This window comes from Marmota flaviventris, chromosome 8 (assembly GCF_047511675.1).
Source record: "Marmota flaviventris isolate mMarFla1 chromosome 8, mMarFla1.hap1, whole genome shotgun sequence".
NCBI classification, from domain to species: Eukaryota; Metazoa; Chordata; class Mammalia; order Rodentia; family Sciuridae; genus Marmota; species Marmota flaviventris.
In genome coordinates, this window is record NC_092505.1 from 117,300,163 (window position 1) to 117,320,063 (window position 19,901).

The 19,901-nt window shown below is 35.8% G+C and overlaps 1 protein-coding gene across 3 annotated transcripts in view; it reads left to right on the forward strand.

Annotated features, from left to right (window-relative positions):
• The window catches only part of Plscr4 (phospholipid scramblase 4), a 40,219-nt gene that overhangs the window by 13,680 nt on the left and 6,638 nt on the right, over positions 1–19,901 (forward strand). For 2 of the 3 annotated variants that reach the window (XM_071615847.1, XM_071615848.1), the window contains exons 1-5: positions 1,819–1,990; positions 11,100–11,335; positions 14,238–14,280; positions 15,313–15,539; positions 19,034–19,195. In XM_071615847.1, coding sequence (XP_071471948.1) covers positions 1,837–1,990; positions 11,100–11,335; positions 14,238–14,280; positions 15,313–15,539; positions 19,034–19,195 — 822 coding nt within the window. In that variant the 5' untranslated portion in view covers positions 1,819–1,836. Of the gene's footprint in view, positions 1–768; positions 797–1,818; positions 1,991–11,099; positions 11,336–14,237; positions 14,281–15,312; positions 15,540–19,033; positions 19,196–19,901 lie in introns of those variants that run through there. The other variant, XM_071615849.1, reaches the window with a different exon arrangement.

The following is a 19,901-nucleotide window of genomic DNA, read 5'->3' on the forward strand; positions in this document are numbered from 1 at the left end:
ATATATACACATATATATAAAGTGCAAGGCCATTTGCCTGGTCTTTGATAAGTATTCGGTAAATTATAGCCTCTGTTGAAATTGTTCTCTTTGTTCCTTTTCATCACCCAAAACTCAGAAATCTGGAAGTCATAAAAAAAAAAAGAAAGAAAAGAAAACAAATCCTGATTGAATCTGGAAAATTAAATTTCAGTCCACCACACCCCTTCTTTCAACTTCCAGTTTCCTTCATCAAGTGTTTCTCATAATATTCACATACATATTTTCCATTTAAAAGTCCAAGTGGTCTTTCTTTGGCCTCTTCTTAAGCATAACATACCTCAGCCTGAACTGTTGAGTCCTGCTTTCCCGTCCTTCCATTTATCCCACCACCTTCCTCTGTAGTTAAAGTCATCACCACCCACTGTTTCCCTGGCCTGAAAACTGATACTCCCTTGTGCCCTCTCTTTTCCTTGATCTATCAGGGACTCGTTTCTTTTATTTGCACCCCACTGAAGTCTAAACGGCAGCAGAGTGAGCAGCAGAAGTTGTTGGGGTTTTGTATTTGTTTTACTGTATTCTCAGCCTCTGTAATAGTGTCTGGTATATAATAGGAGTTCAGTAAGTATTTGTTGAATTCATGAACTACTGAAAGAAGGGTACTGGAGGCTAAGAACTTACAGAAGTTTTCACATCTATCACTCGGTAATAACAGTAAGTACATATTGGGTGTGTATATATATATGTGTGTATATGTATGTAAAAGCATTAACTGATTTTGTTTTTCAGGATTGACTGGATTTCTTCAAAATGTCAGGTACAGTTTCATGAATAAATTTGAACTCGATTTATTTTCAAATGTGAATTGTGATATTGCTTTCCTTAAAAAGGGAGTTGTTATCATTTTGAAGGTTTTTATTATTTAGCATTTGGAGGTGTGTGTGTGTGTGTGTGTGTGTGTGTTTGCATGTATTCATTTATGCATGTGAGCATCCCTATCTGTCTATTAGAAATGGTTTAAATAACATTTCATATTGGCCCATATATACCGAAAGATCTTTTGAGTATGTGGAGGGAATTAGAGAAGTAAAAATATGTCTACATAGAGCCATAGTGGTGAAGAGTAGACAGTGACATATGGCCTTGACAGAGAAGGCCTGAGGGTAGGACTGCAGTTTCTAGCAACTGCAAGAGAGAACACCATGATTATGAAATCTGTGTTTACTATGGGATAGAATTTAGCTGTTTGCTTAGGAAATTCAGAACATTTTCTTAACAAAGAAAGACTGAAAAGCAAAATCTCTCTATCCTCAATTGGAGGACGAGGTATATCAACATGCAGAGGGACTTCAGTCCCTCCCCATTAGCAGTGACTGTAGATGATAGGCGGTTTTAGATAGAACATAGTAAGAATGTGAGTCACCAAGTATTGAGTGATCTGCACACAACAGACATGTGCTCCACTACCGGTTTTCAAAACTACTGAGTATTTGTGGTGGTAAATACTAAATTTCTTTCAACACCATTTGTCAAAAAGAATAAGGAGAAATTAAAGTCGCTGTGTATTTGCATATATTCTCCATATGATAGGAAAATGGCTCTTTGTTTTCATGAGGGAGTTTATTATACAGGCAGGAGTGAGCCTCAGGTCAGCTGAGCCACAAGTGTGAAAATTATTGCTCTAGTCACAAGCACAATGAATTCCTTAGATTTATCTTTTAATTTATCTGGCCTAAAATCTATAATATGAATTAGTAGGTTAATGTGTAATAGATGACGAATTATAGCTTTTCATAACAAATATAAGCATATTCCTTGATGCATACCAAAAGAGAAAAATGATTGCATTTTATAATTATGTTATCATTACCCTTGTCAATCATGTCTTCTCTTCCTCAAGATCTAGTCCCTACAGCCCAGGAGCAGCCCACAGGTGAAATGGAAACTCAAATAAAATCACCAGATGCACACCCCGATGCTCCTCCTGACTACAATTCTCATTTTGTGGCAGGTAGGATAAATATTTAGAAAACTATAGTACTTGGTTAAAGTTGATTTTCACATTAACTGATGATAATAAATTGATTCATTAAGTAAATATTGAAAGCTGTTAGAATGCCAAGGGTTTTACAGTCAATCAGTTAGTATGTATTATTGTCCTCATAGGATGGACTGGCTACTGAGGAGGAAGTTGTACAAATGTTGATAGCATGTTATATGTGATCTACTATGTTATCTGTGATCTACTATGGACATAAGAAGAGAATACTCTAGGGCCATCAAGATAGTATCTGACTCTGTCACGGGGTTGGGAAAGCCCTGAGAAAGTTAAGTTTTGCTGTCGTGGTAAGAATTTCTCAAAGAAAAGGACTATTTCTTGCAGAAAAAAACTATATGTTCTATGTTCAAAAGTGTATCATGGTCTGTGTGAGGCCTGCATGGGACAGACGTCAGGGGACGTGCAGAGAATCGGAAGAGAAGGCTGGGGGTGCTGGCTAAGGAGCTTGTCCTTCTGACAAATAATTTCTAAGTCTCAGTACACTTTGGTGGTGACTTAGAACAATGGGTACTTATGTTTAAGTACTATAAATTATATAATTAATATAAATTTAAGTTATTCACTTCTTTTTAGAAAGCAAATTGGCAATGTGTAAAAAATTTAATATATAATTACTTTTCACTCAATAAATGATTTTAGTTAGTATTGTTTAGAGATTTAGAAAATTCTAGATATGATAGTGCTATTTTTTTGAATAGGTAATTTAAATGTATATTTAGAGGTGGAAACGACTGGGTAAGGTTCTGTAGGATGATGGCAGAGACCTTTTCTTTGCTCTTGTTCTATTAGCCATAGAGCTCGTGTGTCCTTGGGCCCTACAGTGCATTCTGAAAACAGCAGACCTTCCTTGACCTTTTCCTAAATTATATTCCTGTCCTGCAGATGAGATCCATTATAGCACCTTATAACTGGCCAACCGCTCCCAAATCCGCATACTGACACTCCTAAGGTCCAGCCACACTTTATTTAACCATTTCTCTGTATTTTACTTCAGTGAAAAACAGTGTACATAACCTATTTTATATTCAGCAATCACTCTGGATCCATTAAAGTGAAAAGTTCGCCATTCCAAAGAAGCAAACACTGGTTGTAAATCACATTGCTCATCTGCAAAATTATCTATTTTTCTCAATGTCAAAAAAACTAGTTAAAGAATAGAAGACATCCCTTCAATTGAAATGACTATATATGTTGAAAAAATACTAGGAGTGCAGAGCATGCAACCAGTGAATTTTCAGTTCTAAACATATAATAAAAGTTCTCTCTGATCACCACCCAGTGGGCTGGGGGAAAACAGGGACTTATGACATAAACTGTATTCTGGTAATTCACAGGAAGAAACTTGAAACACTGTGCTTGAGATACTTGGTTTTAACAAATTCATTTAAATTTAATTCTGTAATTTTCACTTGCATTATAGTACCTGTATGTGCTTTTACTAAAAATTAGTTTGTCACTATTCTTATTTAGAAGAATAAATAAATCATTGTTATATGTAGTTCTACTGGAAAAGGAAATGGCATGATTTTTTAAAATCAGAAAGAATGGTAATATACAATATAACCAGGAAAACTCAAATCCCATATGGTACGGTTTCTCATACTAGTTTTGGTAGGATAGTTCTTTATAAGAGTTCTTTATTTTATGGAAGTATGAGGCTCTTGTTACACAAAATTAAATGTGTTGTTTTGCTTTCTTCTGTTATGTTTTCTTGCAGAACCAATCAGAACCAGTAAGTTCAGTTTCAAAGCTCAGAATGGAGAATAATATACTAGTTCTCCACACATAATTTTTTTTCTCACTTCTCTTAACTCTAGATAATACATACTTATAATAAAAACCATTTATTTACATACAATTTGTAAATAATTTTTCTTAGAAATATAATCATTATACTGAATAAGTCCCCTAATGTAAATTATAATTTTCTTTCTTTGTTCATTAACTCAAAATTTTATTACATGCTCTGGTTTTATATTAAAAGTACATGGTGTATTAATAATCAACTCAGCAAACTGAATATTGATTAGTAATTCCTATGGTGTGATAATCATTATGTACCTTATATCATTAAAGTGATATGATGACTAGTAATCTTTAGAAAATTTGTGTAATTTTTTATTCATTTAATGCTGACTACATTGTGGTCTAATGGCTGTAGGCCTTTTCATCTCATGCAGCTCCAAGTGGATCTCCTTTGAAGTCACTGTTATTCTCTCTGTTTTCTGCTCACTCTCATTCAGCCTCCGTCAGGAACTCTGTGTGCCTTCGCTGAAGCACTGGTGATTCCCAGCATCCTTTGGTGCTCAGCTCTGTCCAGCCTCCCACTTTCACCTCCTCCATTCGCCCTCCTGTCACAGGCCCTCATAAGTGATCTTTGAAACACCAGTGCTTTCGTTTGCATTGTGAATCTCAGGTCCCCGACCCACTTCAGTCTGTTGGGCTCTAAATTTGCATCTCCAACAGCCTGTAGACTGCTTCCTCAGGATAGCTACGAGTTCTCAAACTCAACAGTCCTCCATCTAGCTTCTTCATCTTGCTCCCAAATTCATACCATCTCTCCCTATTCTGCAGGCACATAAAAGTCCAAGTCAGAAATTCTTTCCACACACCCAGCCTGTTGTTAAGTCACCACTGTCTCTTAGATGTTAATTATGATTTCTGCACATCTGTTCCTTTCACCACTGTCAAACATCCTTCCTTCCATTTGGACGCTCACAGTGATCCTCTATCTAATCTAACCCTCTCATATACAAAGAGTTCTAAACATAAAACAACCACTCCACTTTCCATTTTACTGACATAGAGTTCAAGCACTTTAGTAAGATCTTCCCTATTCTGTACTCCCACCTGTCTTTCTTTGTTTACTGAATCTCCATACACAGCCTTCTCTCTCTCTGTAGTACAAAGCTTCTTCGGTTCACCTGCTCAATCTGGTCTATTTTCCAGTAAAATCTTTCCTCATCAAGGAGGTGCTGGCTGGCTCCAATATGTTGTCATTTATGTCACAGTGTACCTTCTCTACATAGCGTAAGTGTCTCTCCTCTCTAATCCCATAACACATTATGCATGCATCTATCATTACAGCAGTTATTTGCTTCATGATACCCATTCACTTTTTTTCTTACTAATCTGTGTATCTTCCTCAGGATTGGGTGTCCTTAAAGACAGTCATGTGTTTGTACCTCTTTCTGTTTCTAACCTTAAGCAGGATTAATGTCCACATCATAGGACTCAAAGCCTTTGTCCAGTTTGGCTTGCACAAGTGTAGGTGTGCTCTATATCTCATTCCAAAGAACTTGGTGAATGTCACTTCCTGAGCTCTGTCAGCATTGGTTGACTCCAGAACGATTCTTTGCCCCAGTGATTTCCCAGTATATATGTGTGTGGGGGGGTGGGGTGGGGGGGATGTAGATTGTGTGATGCACAACTTAAGAACCTTAAATAGCTACTACCTAGGGTTGCTTTTCCAGTCTGGAGGTCCAAGCCCTCCACAGAGTCCCCTTTTGGGAGTTCTTCCTTATTTCTGAGTATTAGCATAATTGAATGAAGGCTGGGTGCCTCTGCAGTCAAAATACTTGAATTCTATTTCTATTTCTGCATCCCTCAGTTTCCCCCTCTGTAAATTAAAGATAATAATAGTACCTACACACAGATTGATATAAGTATAAGAATACTTAATACTTGTAAGTTCATTAAGGCAGTTCTTGGAGTATAGGAGCTCAGTAAGTGCTTACTACAATTTTTCTTGTGTTGTTTTTGCATCATCAGCCAAGCTCTCTAACAGGAGTTCTTCCTTCTCTGTTTGATGTCTGGGATCCAGTTCTTGGGGCTCAGGGAGACAATATGGTCTCCTCCTCTCTCAAAAAGTCCTTTTCCTTTTGCAGGAGTGGACTTTTCATGGTCAACTGTCCATGGGGCTGGCTCCATTTTTCAGGAGCTATCAGTCCCTGCACTGTACCAGCTCTGTGGCATTATATCTTTGATTGCCAAAGACGCCAGATTCCCTAGTCTTATAGTCCCACAGCCACCAAAACCTGAATAATTTGGAGAAATACACACCACTGATGTGGCTCCAACCACACAGTCCAAGTTGGACCTCTCAGTCCCAGTCTTTGTTCCCTCAAGTACATTTATCTGGGCACGAGGTGAAACTTCAGTACACTTACCTCTAACACCTTCCTGCTTCCCTGTGGACTGAAAATCCAATAATTTTTGAGCAGATACTCAAGAAAACACATATATGTACATATACACATTATAAGGACACAATTTAATCTTCAAAAAGAAACCACACTTTAAACTATATTTAGGTTTTTTTTCCCCCTCAAGGAGGAAATCTGCAGAGAAATCTCTTCAGCCATGGTAAAGAAGCTCTTGTCCAACAGACCTTGATGATTTAACATTGTCTCCATCTTCTCAGTTCCGCAACAGAATCTTAGTTTCCTTTATATTGATTAGTAAAAGTTCTCTAAGATATTGGCTTCTAACATTATTGATGATGTTAATTATGGGTGGGTTAGCTACCAGAACCCATCCATAGTGTACAATGCATATGCAGATACACTTGTATACATTTATATATAACTAACACCAAGTCATGCTCAATACAGTGAGCGTCTAGTATACTGGCAATAAAGTTTGAATGTTTCTTTTTTATTTTAGTCTAGTCTATATCATTTTATTTTAAAAATTGAAATTTGGATCATTAAATTGATTTTATTGTCCACAAATGCATTTTCAGTTTGTAAGACACCACATCAAAACTGTGTTTCTCAAACTTAATGTTGATAAGTGTTACTGAAATAGCTATCCATATAAGAAAAATATGCTTTGAGACAAAAGATGTTACTAGACATAAAGGATAGTTCTAAATAATAAAGGATCAGTTGAACAATAAGAACAATTATATATGTATTTACATAAAAAGGACTTCAAATATGTGAAGGAAAAACTGACAGAACTTAATAGCAAAATGGATAATACAAAAAATAATAGTTGTAGACAGTAACATCCTACTTGAAATCATGAATAGAACAGTGTATGATCAAGAAGACGAAAAGGGAAACAGAAGATGGAGACACTACAAACCAATCTAGACATAGCAGGTATCTGTAGATGACTTGACCCAATAACAGCAGAGTACACTTCTCAGTCCACAGAGGACAACCTCAGGGATGGACAACTGGTTAGCAAGGCTCAGTAAATGTCAAGCTGATGAAATCCAACAGAGCATGTGCTCATACCACAATGCAATAAAGTTAAATATCAGGAATAAGGGAGGGAAATTTGAGAAATTTAAATCTGAAAAATGAATCAATATGAGGATATTTAAAAACACCTTAAAGTTTCTGTAAGCATAAAACTATCTCAAGAGAAATGAGAAAACAAAACACAGTATACAAAATTTGTAAGATGTAGCTGAAGTATTACTCAGAAATCTATACCTATAAACACATTTCAACAAAGAACAAAGATTTCAAATCAATAACTCAATTTTCTGCCAAAAAAAGAAAAAGAGAAAAGAAACTTAAATCAAGCAATATGACATAATAAAGATTAGAGCAGAAATAAATGAAATAGAGAAAAGAATAATAGGAAAAATCAAAAGTCAATTCTCTGAAAAAAAAATTTAAAAGTTAAGCAATTTTAAATCAGATTTGACCAAGGATTAAAAAAATAAATAAAAGACTCATATTGCTTCACTTAAAAATGAGAGTCAGGATATTACTACCAATGTTGCAAAAATTTAAAAGTATTATAATGTAATACTATGAAATTGTATGCCAACAAATCAGAAAACCTAGATAAAATGTACAAATTCCATTTTACCCAATATACAAGCAATAGAAATTTACTAAAATGATTTAATATTGACCTGAAAAGACCTATATAACAAGTATAGAGATTAAATTAATAACTTAAAAATTTCCTACAAAATAAAGCCTAGGCCCAGATGGATTCATTAGTGAATTCTTCTAAGTGTTTAACAAAAAAAAATTTGATACAAATCCCTTGGAAGAATAGTTAGTACTTCTGAACTCATTCTAGGAGTCCAATATTATTCAGCTAGAAAAGTTAGATAGAGACATCACAAAGGAGAAAACCACAGACCAACCTTTCCATAAATAGATTCAGGTGTATTCCACAAAATACTAGGGAACCAAGTCCAGCAACCTAACAAAGGAAGTACACTTGGAATTCATTTTAAGGGTGAAAGATTGGTTTGTCGTATGAAAGTTATTCAAATTTTATGCTTTATTGATAGAATATAGGAGAAAAAAACTGCAAGATTACATCAATAGATACAGAGAAAACATTTGAAAATGTCCAGCATCCTGCATGATTAAAACAGTCAACAAGTCAGGAATAAAAAGGAACTTTTCAAAATGATAGAGATCATCTTAGAAAACCCACGACTAACAATGTGTTTAATAGTAATGATTGTTCTTGATCCCTTTAAGATCAAGAACAAGACAAGACATCTTCTCTTGGTACTTCTATACATCATTGTACTGGAGGTCCTATCCAGGGAAGTTAGGCAAGGAAAAGAAATAAAAGGCATCCGTATTGAAAGCAAGAAGCAAAATTATCTCTATTTTCAGGATATATATATATATATATATATATATATATATATATATATATATATATATACACACATATAAAGAATGGATATATATATAAAACAAAATAAAACCTAGGCGTATATATATATATATATATATATATGTATATCCATCCTCCCTAAGGAGCATGCATGCACCCACACACCCACACACAATCAATATATAAAAAGCCAACTAAATTTCTTTTTGTTGGGGGAGGTACTAAGGATTGAATTCAGGGGCATTCAGCCACTGAGCCACATCCTCAGTCCTATTTTTGTATTTTGTTTAGAAACAGGGTCTCACTGCATTGCTTAGCACCTCATCATTGTTGAGGCTGGCTTTGAACTCGCGATCCTGCTGTCTCAACCTCCCAAGCCACTGGGATTATAGACATGTGCCACCATGCCCAGCTAACTAAATTTCTTTACACTGGCCATGAACAATTTGAAAAAAAAAAGTAAAATTATGATTCTACATACAGTAACATCAAAAATAATAAAATAATCCAAGTACAGTGACACGTGCCAGTAGTCCCAGCTACTCAGGAGGATGGGACCAGACGATTGCCTAAAACCAGGAGTGTAAGGCCAGCCTGGACAACATAGTGACAACAATTGACTCAAATAAGTAAAGAAATAAAAATAATATGGATTAAGTTTAATTAAATTATAAGACTTGCACAATGAATATTATAAACTTTGTTGAAATAATATTTAAATAAATGGGAAGGAATTCCTTGTTTGTAGATTTGAAAAGTAAATATCATTAAATGGTGATATTCCACAAATTGATCTACTGATTTAACACAATTTTTACCAGTTTCCCAGTAGGCTTGACAAATTCTAAAAAAAATACATAGAAATGTAATAGACTCAGAATATCTTGAACAATCTTGAATAAAAATTTAGAGAACTTACAGTTTGCAATTTCCAAGGTTGCTACAAAGGTGGGGTAGTCAATACTATATAATACGGGCATAAATATAAACATGTACACCAATGAGATTTCAGTTAAGTTTATAAAACATTAGAGGTAGCAGAATCTGTTGCATATCTTGTAGGCAACCACGGCTCAGTTACTTGCAGACTTTAATTAATTAATTGTAAAAATTGGGAAAGCAAAAGAATGAAAAAATTATTAATGTCAATTATTTTAAAAAATTATTTATTTTAGACATTTCGTATAATAAAAACATCCTAAAGTCACACATCAGTTGATGTATGGTAATTCATCATCTTCATTACTCTTAATACAATATTGTATCTCTTTAAGGAAATCCAGATCCCTTAACTGACTTATAGTGACAAAGACAAAATTCATCAGTTCTGTTTTGAAGGTGGAGTGAGGAGAAATGGTGGATAGATAAGTACTGTGGATCGACTGTGTCCCCCTGAAATTTACCTGTTGAAGCCCTAATCCCCACGGTGATCGTGCTCAGAGTGGAATCTCTTAGAAGTAATTAGGTTATGAGTGTGGAGTCCTCATCATGGGATTGGTGCTCTTTTAAGAAGTGACCCAGGAAGGAGGATTCTTTTTCCATGAAAAGACATCATGAAGGCGGCCCCTGGAAAACAGGAAGTGGGCTCTCAGCAGATTTAATCAGGCTGGCACAGGAGTTTGGACTTTACAGCTTTCAGAAATAAGAGAAAGAAGTGCTTATTGCTTAAGCCACTCAGTCTTATTGCTTAAGAAATTTAAATGATGTCAGAATCGAGGAGGAGTCTGAGATCTAGAGGAGGATTTAAAAACTTGTGATTGAATCAAAACTCAATTAAAGAGATGGTCATTAGACCATCCCTTTGAAGTAAAATAGAACTTACTTTATTTCTAAACTTAAAAAATAACAAATATAACAATAAAAATTTAGAGTGGTAATTATGTACTAGGCCTTGTGCTAACTAACCTATGAGAACTAATGAAGTGTATATATTATCTCCAAAGAGAGAATCTAATGCATTTGAGGCTAGCATGTTCATGTTTCAATCCTTATTTTTGTAATTATCTTATAACATTTAAGAGAATTAAATGAATTAATATATAAATAAATCCCCTTAGTACATGGTTGGTAGATGGTACACACTCAGAAAATGAAATTAAAAATTTTTTTTATACTAGGCATGAACCTATAGGTAATCTCCCACTGAGTTTTACCCCCAGTCCTCCTTTAAATTTTTTTTTAATTTTTTATTTTGAGACAGAGTATCACTGATTTGCAGAGGATCTTGCTAAGTTGCTGAGGCTGACTTCAAATTTGTGATCCTCCTGCATCAGCCTCCCATGTCACTGGGATTTACAGGTGTGCACCATCTGGCCCAGCACAGCATGTTATTTTTAGGAAGATGTTGCATGGTCCATTTTATCTTCATTTAAAAAAAAAAATAAATCACACTCGCTTTCAGTATTCTGAAGTGTTAATGATATATGATGCTTGCATTTGTTTTTTAACCCAGGACCCCCTGGACCGGCTGTCCCTCCAACTGCAGGCTACCCAGGCGGATTGCCTATGGGATACTATGGTCCACAGCTGCCCAGCGCCTTTCCCTTGTACCAACCAACTGGTAGTACCCATCCTATCCAGTATCAGCCTGGCAAATATCCTGGGCCCAATCAGCTTATTCCAGTTCCATGGATGCCACGGCCATCACCCATGCCAAACTGCCCTCTTGGCCTGGAATACTTAATTCAGGTACTCCACCCAACTCTAAATTGTTTTCCCATGAAGTGTGACCATGGAGCTCCAACAAGGGACAAAAGTCTGGGTTACTCAGTGATGACAGAGCCTTGTTTATTGAGACGGTAGGAAGCTGGTAATGATTTCAGAAATGTGGAAGAGGAACAGTGAGTATAGATGATTTTGGTGGGATGAGTGTGGCCTTCATAAAGGAATCAGATTCACATTTTGGATATTCCATATGGCCTCTTGGGAAATTACTGAGTGCCTTGGCCCATAGCTTTTGCTCATTACCCATGATTTTTCTTATCCCTTCCTGTGACCCCCAAACACATACAATGTAAATAAAAATAGGAGACCTTCCAAGGTGAGGTTATTGCTTCTGGCCAAGTTCCAGAGATCCCCTCCATATAATTAGAAACAATGAGTCCCAAATTTCTACCTGAATATGCATTCTGGAGCCATCAAGATCTCAGACCTCAAACTAGGGCAAAAATGGTGGTGAGGGGAGATTGAAATAAAATTCCTTGTATGTATAATTTTGTCAAAAGGAACCCAAATATTACAAATAATTACAATTCTGTAATAAAAATCATTTTAAAGAAACTGGGGCAATGTGTAAAGTGTACAATTGGTATTGTTTAAAGCCCTGTGTCAAAAACTCAAAAAACCTGCTTAATGAAAGTAAGATAAAACTAATGGTAAAATTTCTTCTGAATCGTCTGACTCTTGTTTGCTTTTGAAAAAAAGAAGGTGTTGAAATATATTATAAGTAAGGCCTTCCCAATCCAGCATATATCTCTCCAGGTAGTCAACTGAGTTTTTCTTGGAGTTGCCAGTTTCTCTTTTCAATTCCACATATTGATAAGGATCTGTTAATACTGTGTGTTGAAAACCACTGGTACAGTGTTACAGTGTTAATGTATGAAAGTCAATACAGTAAGATCAGGAAAAGTTGAAGTGTACATGAGCCAAATTTTTTATTCAATTACTGTATGAGTAGATTAAAAATAAAACAAACCCAGTCATTCAAAATGGTGGCATAAACCCTGCATTACTTCAAAAGCTTATGAAAGTTTTACAGTGAATCAAGTTTAGGCACCTTCATTTCTGTACTAGATTAAAAATACAGAAATTTCTCTCTGAAATCCAGTATCTTTTGGAGTCATGTCTCTTTCACAATTGTCTGGCTTTGTTTAAGTATTAGAAGAACAATTTCTGCTATTACTGTAATGGACTTTAAAGTAGCATTTTTTATGAGTTCAATTTCCCTTTTAGGAATGTTATATGTTTAAAAAACTTGAAAAAAGGAAACAAATAAAACAAGGTTTTATTAAAACCTGGTCTTTAATTTCATATCTACCTCCCTGCTAACTAAAACTCTGAATAACTTTCCTAATGCCACTCTGTGAAGTTGTAGTGAGAATTTTTAATGAGATAATGGTTGTTATATCCCTGATATTTTTGGTACACAGGGTGTACCCAGTGGATGATGGCTGTATTAGTGTTTGTTAAAGACACCCTTGTGAGTAAGCACAAGACATAGAGACAGTCATTTTTCTGCTGGTCTTTTTGAGAGCTCACGTGAAGGTTGTATGATGCTTTTTCAAGACTAACAAGACTTAATAACAGTCCACAGCAGGGTCATATTATTTCCAGAATACTGGCTTTGCCGATGACTTTACCAACTGCTCAAATATCTCCTTTTCCTGCATAGTGTCTTGCTGGGCAAACTTCTTCCACACAGTCATAGGCATCTAATTCTCAGAATATTTTTCTCTGCAATGGACACTTTCACCATTGAATGAATATTTACTTTAATTCCGCATTTTAATATCATGGATTTTTTAAATGGAAATTTTACCTATATTGGTAGCTACTTTTGATATTTTATATGTTTAGGCCGCATCACTTGATTGAGGATTTTATATAAGAAAAATATTTTAACTAATATCAGTTATGTCTTTCTACACCCTATGTAATTAATCATACCACAAAATGTTCACACCCAGTTATCTTAAGTCTTATATGTTACCACGGCAATCATATATTTTTCCCCAGTTAACATATTGATGAATATTTAGTGAAATACAGCATTCCAGACATGTTCTGGGATCAGGGATTAGGAATGGTCCAGTGATCTAAAATTGTACAGATAATGATCAGTCTGTCCTCAAGGAGATTGCTTCTGTTCTGCTAGAATATTATTAAGCATAACAGATAATGGACCCATCAAACTCTTTATGCCTAGAATGATTCTAAGTTAAATTAAAGTAGTATCTCTAAGTGAGGATGCTTCCTCTCCTCTCCCCAAGCCCTGTTCATGCTCTTTCTGCTCTCGTGGACCAGCCTTTGGTGTATAAACCTCTTCCAGAGGCACCAGAGGAATAATGTATAAATGAAGACCCCCTGGGGAGGTTCACCCTTGGTTCCTTTGCTGTAAGCCACTGAGAGAATTCCTTCTGGTGCCTGAAACATGTCAACTCACCCTGAACTGCCTAAGAGGCATATCTATGGATGACAAGTCAGAGAGAGAGACAGGTAATTACGAGCTGATCTAGGAAAAATCTATGTAAACACTTCTTCTTCTAGATGCTGTTACTATAGCAATGAGATGTTTTTCTGATGTATCAGCCAGCTTTTTTTTTTTTTTATAAAGTCAAACTGGAGGAGTGTTTTTCTTATCTGGAAAACTCTGCTAATATTCTTCTGATCAGATGCAGATAAACTAATTTCAGTTGATAGTTTTTTTATTCCACTCAATTTCAAAAAGATTTTTTTTTTTAAAAAAATTGAGTGGAATAAATATATCAGATATCACTTGATATATTTTGATACCTGTCTCACCATTTTATTTTTTAATTCTAAATAGATTGGATATTTTTTTGCATTCTAATTGTTTGTTCTGTTCCCACAGCTGGACAACATACACGTTCTTCAGCATTTTGAGCCTATTGAACGTATGTATAATTTTGTTGTGTTCAGCAGTGTATTGATCATGGGAAAATCTGCATTATCAAATATCTGGTTCCTTTTTTACATTGATGGGGTTTTAGTGGTTCAAAGAGAGAAGAATATTACCTTGACTTCAAGAAAACAATAAAGCAAATTATTTTGTATAGTTTTATTTATCCATCATATAAGCTCTTAGGTTTGAAAAGAATTTATGTTTTATCTGATCAGTGTGTTCTACCTTTTACTTATACTTTCTCCTTCATATTCACCTCTCAGTGATAAATAAAAGGAGAAAGGAGATCAAATAAGTTAGCCAGGAGCCCCACAGTTAGCTAATCATGGCAATGTTGGGGACAGAATCTAAATCTACTGAGTTCTGAATCTTTGCATTGGAAGTGGAAAGAAATGGTCACAGTCAAGATCAAGCCTGTTCCCTTTCCACCTGTTCAAATGGCTGACCTGTCTGTTCTATCTCTGCATATTGACTTGGCCACCACATAGAACCTCTGACTTTCCTTGTAACTAGTAATGACCCTAGTCAATTCAGCATATTTCTTGAACTGATTAATTCACAGTTTAACATGTAATTTATTTAATTCAGATACCTCAGGAATATTATTTTCATATTTGCTTTTATGTAGAAGCACTTTTAAAATTATTTTATACTGAATATAGGAAATGTTCTAAATTTTCAAAATTAACTAATACTTATTGGTCATATGAATGATTTTTTTGCCTTCTAATCAATTGAATATATTTCACCTGAAATTGTTACAAATCTGTTTTGCTTTAAGTCCCTAAGAATACTATACCAAGAGGCCAGGGTTCTAGCTCAGTGGTGGAGCACCTACCTCGCACATGTGAGGCACTGGGTTCGATCCTCAGCACCACATATAAATAAAATAAAGGAATTGTGTCCATCTATGACTTAAAATATTTATAAAAAAAGAGTTCTTTTTTTCCCCCTAAACAAAGATTTCTTGAGGTCCATTTTAACTGATTATAGTTTAATATATTTTTCTCATTTTATCTTTCAGAGATGACAAATTTCGAAACCAATAACAGATATGATATTAAAAACAGTGCAGACCAGATGGTTTACATTGTAAATGAAGATACCGATGACTTTACCAGGAATGCTTATCGGACGCTAAGGCCCTTCGTCCTCAGGGTCATTGACTTCATGGGACGAGAGATCATGACTATGCAGAGACCTTTCCGATGCACCTGCTGCTGCTTCTGCTGCCCCTCAGCCAGGCAAGAGGTAGAGAAGGGCAGTCTCAGCCATTGTCTCTTCCTGATCCAGCCTCCACCATATGGGGAAACCTGTTTTTTGTTGTTGTTGTTTTTTTTGCAGTTCATGCTTTTCAAGTGCTAGTTGGCGGGTCAAGGACAAATTAAGGTTGTTTGGGCAATGATGTCAATTCTAAGATTCTGTCTACTGAATTGGAGAATTTGTAGAGATTGACAGTAGTCACACCTACATATCTCTGCATAAGGCAATGCAAAGAATAACAGATGTTTTTAGAATGGAAGGGAGTGCGAATATCTTTACACTACCCATCACAATTCACACCTTTCTGGAGAGGAGAAGCTTAAATCAATGAAGTGCCTTCACAGCTGGAACCAGAGTGCTGAGTTATGGTTTGGTTACTTATCTGTGCAGTTTTAGGATTGTTGTTTGCTACGGGAAAAATAAAAGCAGTTTTAGAGAGAGGCCAACTAGAGTTTGAATTCCATATACACCACTTGTTATAGGGCAGGTCGCTTAGAAATCACACCAAGTCCCAGCTTTGTCCAAATTTAAGAGTCTTTATTGTCTGACTGCTTTCTATAGGACCCAAACTGTCTCTGAAGGAAACAGTCCTGAGTCACAACATTTTAGGGTATTTAAAGGCAAAAACCCACAAAAAAAACGCATCCAGGTTGGCATAGCAACAAGCAAGCAAGCAGGGGTACAGAAGCTAAATAAAGCCATTAGCGAAACAATGCAATGTCCTTAATCATATTTTCATTCTCATTCAGAGTTTCTCATGGGACTTTCCATCGTCATAAGCAGAAGGAAAGTGGGTCAAAGTGACCCTAGTTGAGTACAAGTTAAAGAATGGTTACTAACATCTAGATAATCATTCTCAGACAAGGTACATTGCCCAAGAAAAATGGGAACCAAAGAGAACACTTTTACATTGTATAAGAATTGCAATTTTGTGTTGCTGAATATGCTATGCTAGGCAACTATTAATGGGTACAGAGTTGGGACTTCCCCATGGGAGAAGCATTTCTTACATGATATGGAGTCTCAGGGTAAATAGAGTCTGTTTGGTCATTGCCCATATATTCTAGTCCACATCAATCTGGACAATTTACTGAACCTCTTGAGTCTCTGATTCATATTCTGGGTAGGCACTATCTCACAGAATAACTATAATGTAACCTATAATTACATTATACGTTAAGGGTCAATATTTACTAAATATTAATTTACCCACTGCCAGCTCCATGCCTTAGTTTACTTGTAATGTGGAGACATTAATGGTACCTATCTGACAGGATGATTGTTATGAGGGACAAGTGATAAATAAATATCAGTTCCTGAGCACAAAGCCTGGCAAATGGTATAGTTATCAGTGAATATTATCTATGATTCTCAAATACTCCATTGTAACTATTATTTTTGTGATAAGAGCCTTATATTTGGAATGAATCTCTACCTCCCTTTTGGATGTAGTAAGCATTGTTCTTCACATATATGAGTTGGGTTTTAAATCAAAGCCTATAAATGCAATCTTCTGAGATTACAAGAAGCCAGGATAGAGAAAAGCAAATCAAAACCAAAAGCAGCCCAATTTATGGAATTTTGTCCCATAACATGATCTAGATTTTATCTATTATTTTTAAATTTATTTTGTGTGTTTTGTTTGTGCAGTTTTATCAGCTGTGTAGATTCCTGTATCCACTACGACAATACAGACACCAAATAGTTCCATTAACTCAGAAATTATCTTCTATTACCACCCTCCTCCTCCTCCTTCCTCTTCATCTCTAACTCCTGGCAACCATGAATCTGTTCTACATCTCTGTTATTTTGGCATTTCAAGACTTTTAAAATGTTAAACATTACAGAATGTATTAGTGAACCTAAACATCAGATGGTACCCAATTAATACGTATAATTTTTGCATTTTTATGTATTGGATAAAATAAATTAAACTTTTTTTTTTAAAAAAAGAAAACATTATATAACAAAACAAAGCCATATATTATGCGACCAAGATTAGCAGTTTTTTACCCAGATTGATTCCCTCATTCCTTTTATGATTGAGTAATATCCCCTGATATGAGTTTTTTAAGTGACTTATTTTTAGGCTGTTTTGATATGATGACATCTTAGGCTTAAACTTACATGAGATATTCCTTTACAATACTATCAAATTTATATGTTTAAGTATCACTTTATGTACATGGACAGTGTTTTGATTTGACAGTGCAGGAAACTGGTCCTGTCCTATGTTCTCTATAGTCCTTTCCCAGAATTCTTAGAAAAGTACATATTCAACCAGAGATATAGTAGAACTTTCACTTTGGAAATCTTTATAACTCTTATTAAGTAGGAAGATCTTGTTTGACAAAGGAATATTGTAATGATAATTAAATAAAGCAAAAGAGTGGGCAATATTTTAAGACTCTCTTTAAAAATGGCTGTATCTGCCCACCTATGCACTCTGCTGTTGGAATGCAGTAGTCCCCCCTCCTCCATTAGCATCCATAGTTTCACTTGGCAATTTCAGTTTCTTTGCTCTTTCAGTTACCTGCTGTCAACTGTGTTCTGAAAATGTCAATGACAAATTCCATAAATAATCAGTTCATACATTTTCAATTGCTTTTCTGAGTAGCACAATGGGATATGGAACATGAATCATCTCTTTGTCCAGCGTATCCATGCTGTATATGTCACCTGCCCTGCGGCACTTGAAAGAGACAAGATTCATATAGCTTTTACTACTGTATATAGTATTGTTATAACCATTCTATTTTATTATTAATAATTGTTGTTAACATTCTTACTGTTCCTACTTTATAAATTAAATTTTATTATAGGTATCTATATTTAAGAAAAAATATAGTGTTTATGGGTTTCAGTACTAACTGTGCTTACAGGCATCTACTGGGGGTCTTGGAACATATACCTGGAGATGAGGGAGCCACTGTCATACAATTTTCAGAATGCATCTTTCCTTTTCCTTTTTTGTTATAATGAACAAGTCTGAGATTTGGCTTTTATCTGACTTCAAATCTAAAATTTAGCTTATTACTGTTTCATGCATTGTGTCAGAAGACATGAGATTCCTAGATCAGAGACAAAGGACACTGATACAGCACAACAAGCAACATGAGCATCAGTATGCTCGGGTTGGTCCCCCCACCCCCTCCCTGTCCACCTGTCTAGGGGTTGACTTGGAGAAGCTGCATATTTAAGCGATGCTACGTGGGTAGTTTAGGAACACTGAGCCTGAACAGCTGGCCTTCTTATAAGAAAGCAGAATTAAGCCTGCCCTTTGTCCCAAAGGGAAGCATGACCTCATCCCACAAGGCTGCTTATTAAAATACAACTCTAATTATAGCCCAGGAGACCTAGACTTCCTCTCCCAGAACCAATCTCCCTGGTCCTTGAGTGCAGGAGCATGTCTAGGCTGTGGGCGTGTGTGTTGCATTGATCTGTGTCCACCCTCCTGACCTCCCTGATTGCTGCCTCCGCAGTTGGAGGTGCAGTGTCCTCCTGGAGCCACAATCGGCTTTGTGGCAGAGCACTGGAACCTGTGCAGAGCCGTCTACAGCATCCAGAATGAAAAGAAAGAGAACGTGTTGAGAGTGCGCGGACCCTGCTCTACCTATGGCTGTGGCTCCGACTCTGTTTTCGAGGTAAATGCCGTGAACATAATGTTTCTACTGGTTTTTTTTTTTTTTTTTCCCTAATAGAACTCAGAATGATCTCGTTTAGACAATTTTATCATGTGAATGAGTTACAGAGTAAGAAGAAGGTGTTCATTAACCAGTTGACAGGCAATGATTTTCAAGTCATTATGAATAGATTACTTGATACTTTCCAAAATGTGAAATGCTTTTTGTTTGGCTCCCCACCATCCCTGCTTCTATTTTTGTACTTGACAAAGAAAAATAAATCATTGAAAACATCAAAACTTTTGAGAGTTAGTAATCTGACCTAATCCATTTTTTTTTTCTGTTCTTGGTTGTATTTACTTGACCATTTTTTCCTACGAATTTCCAAGATGGGAATATAGATTCTAATGCAAGTGCCCAACGTAACACAGAACATGTAGTGCACTCCGAGTTGTGCCAATTGCTTATGTGTATGATAGATATCTACCTGCACCCTCAAGAAATGGATAACACTGTCAACATGGATAAAACTCCTCATAGGTTATATTATAACAGTTTCTCAAGAAAGAAAAAATCCTTTGTTTCACCTTTATCACAGGGTTTACAGAATGATTGTTTATATCAGCAAATCTGACAAAGGAAGTTCCTAAAATATTTCCTGAACTCCATATAGAGTCCTTTCTGAAGGCCTCAGAATTCAATCCAACCTATCATCTACTGAAATTAC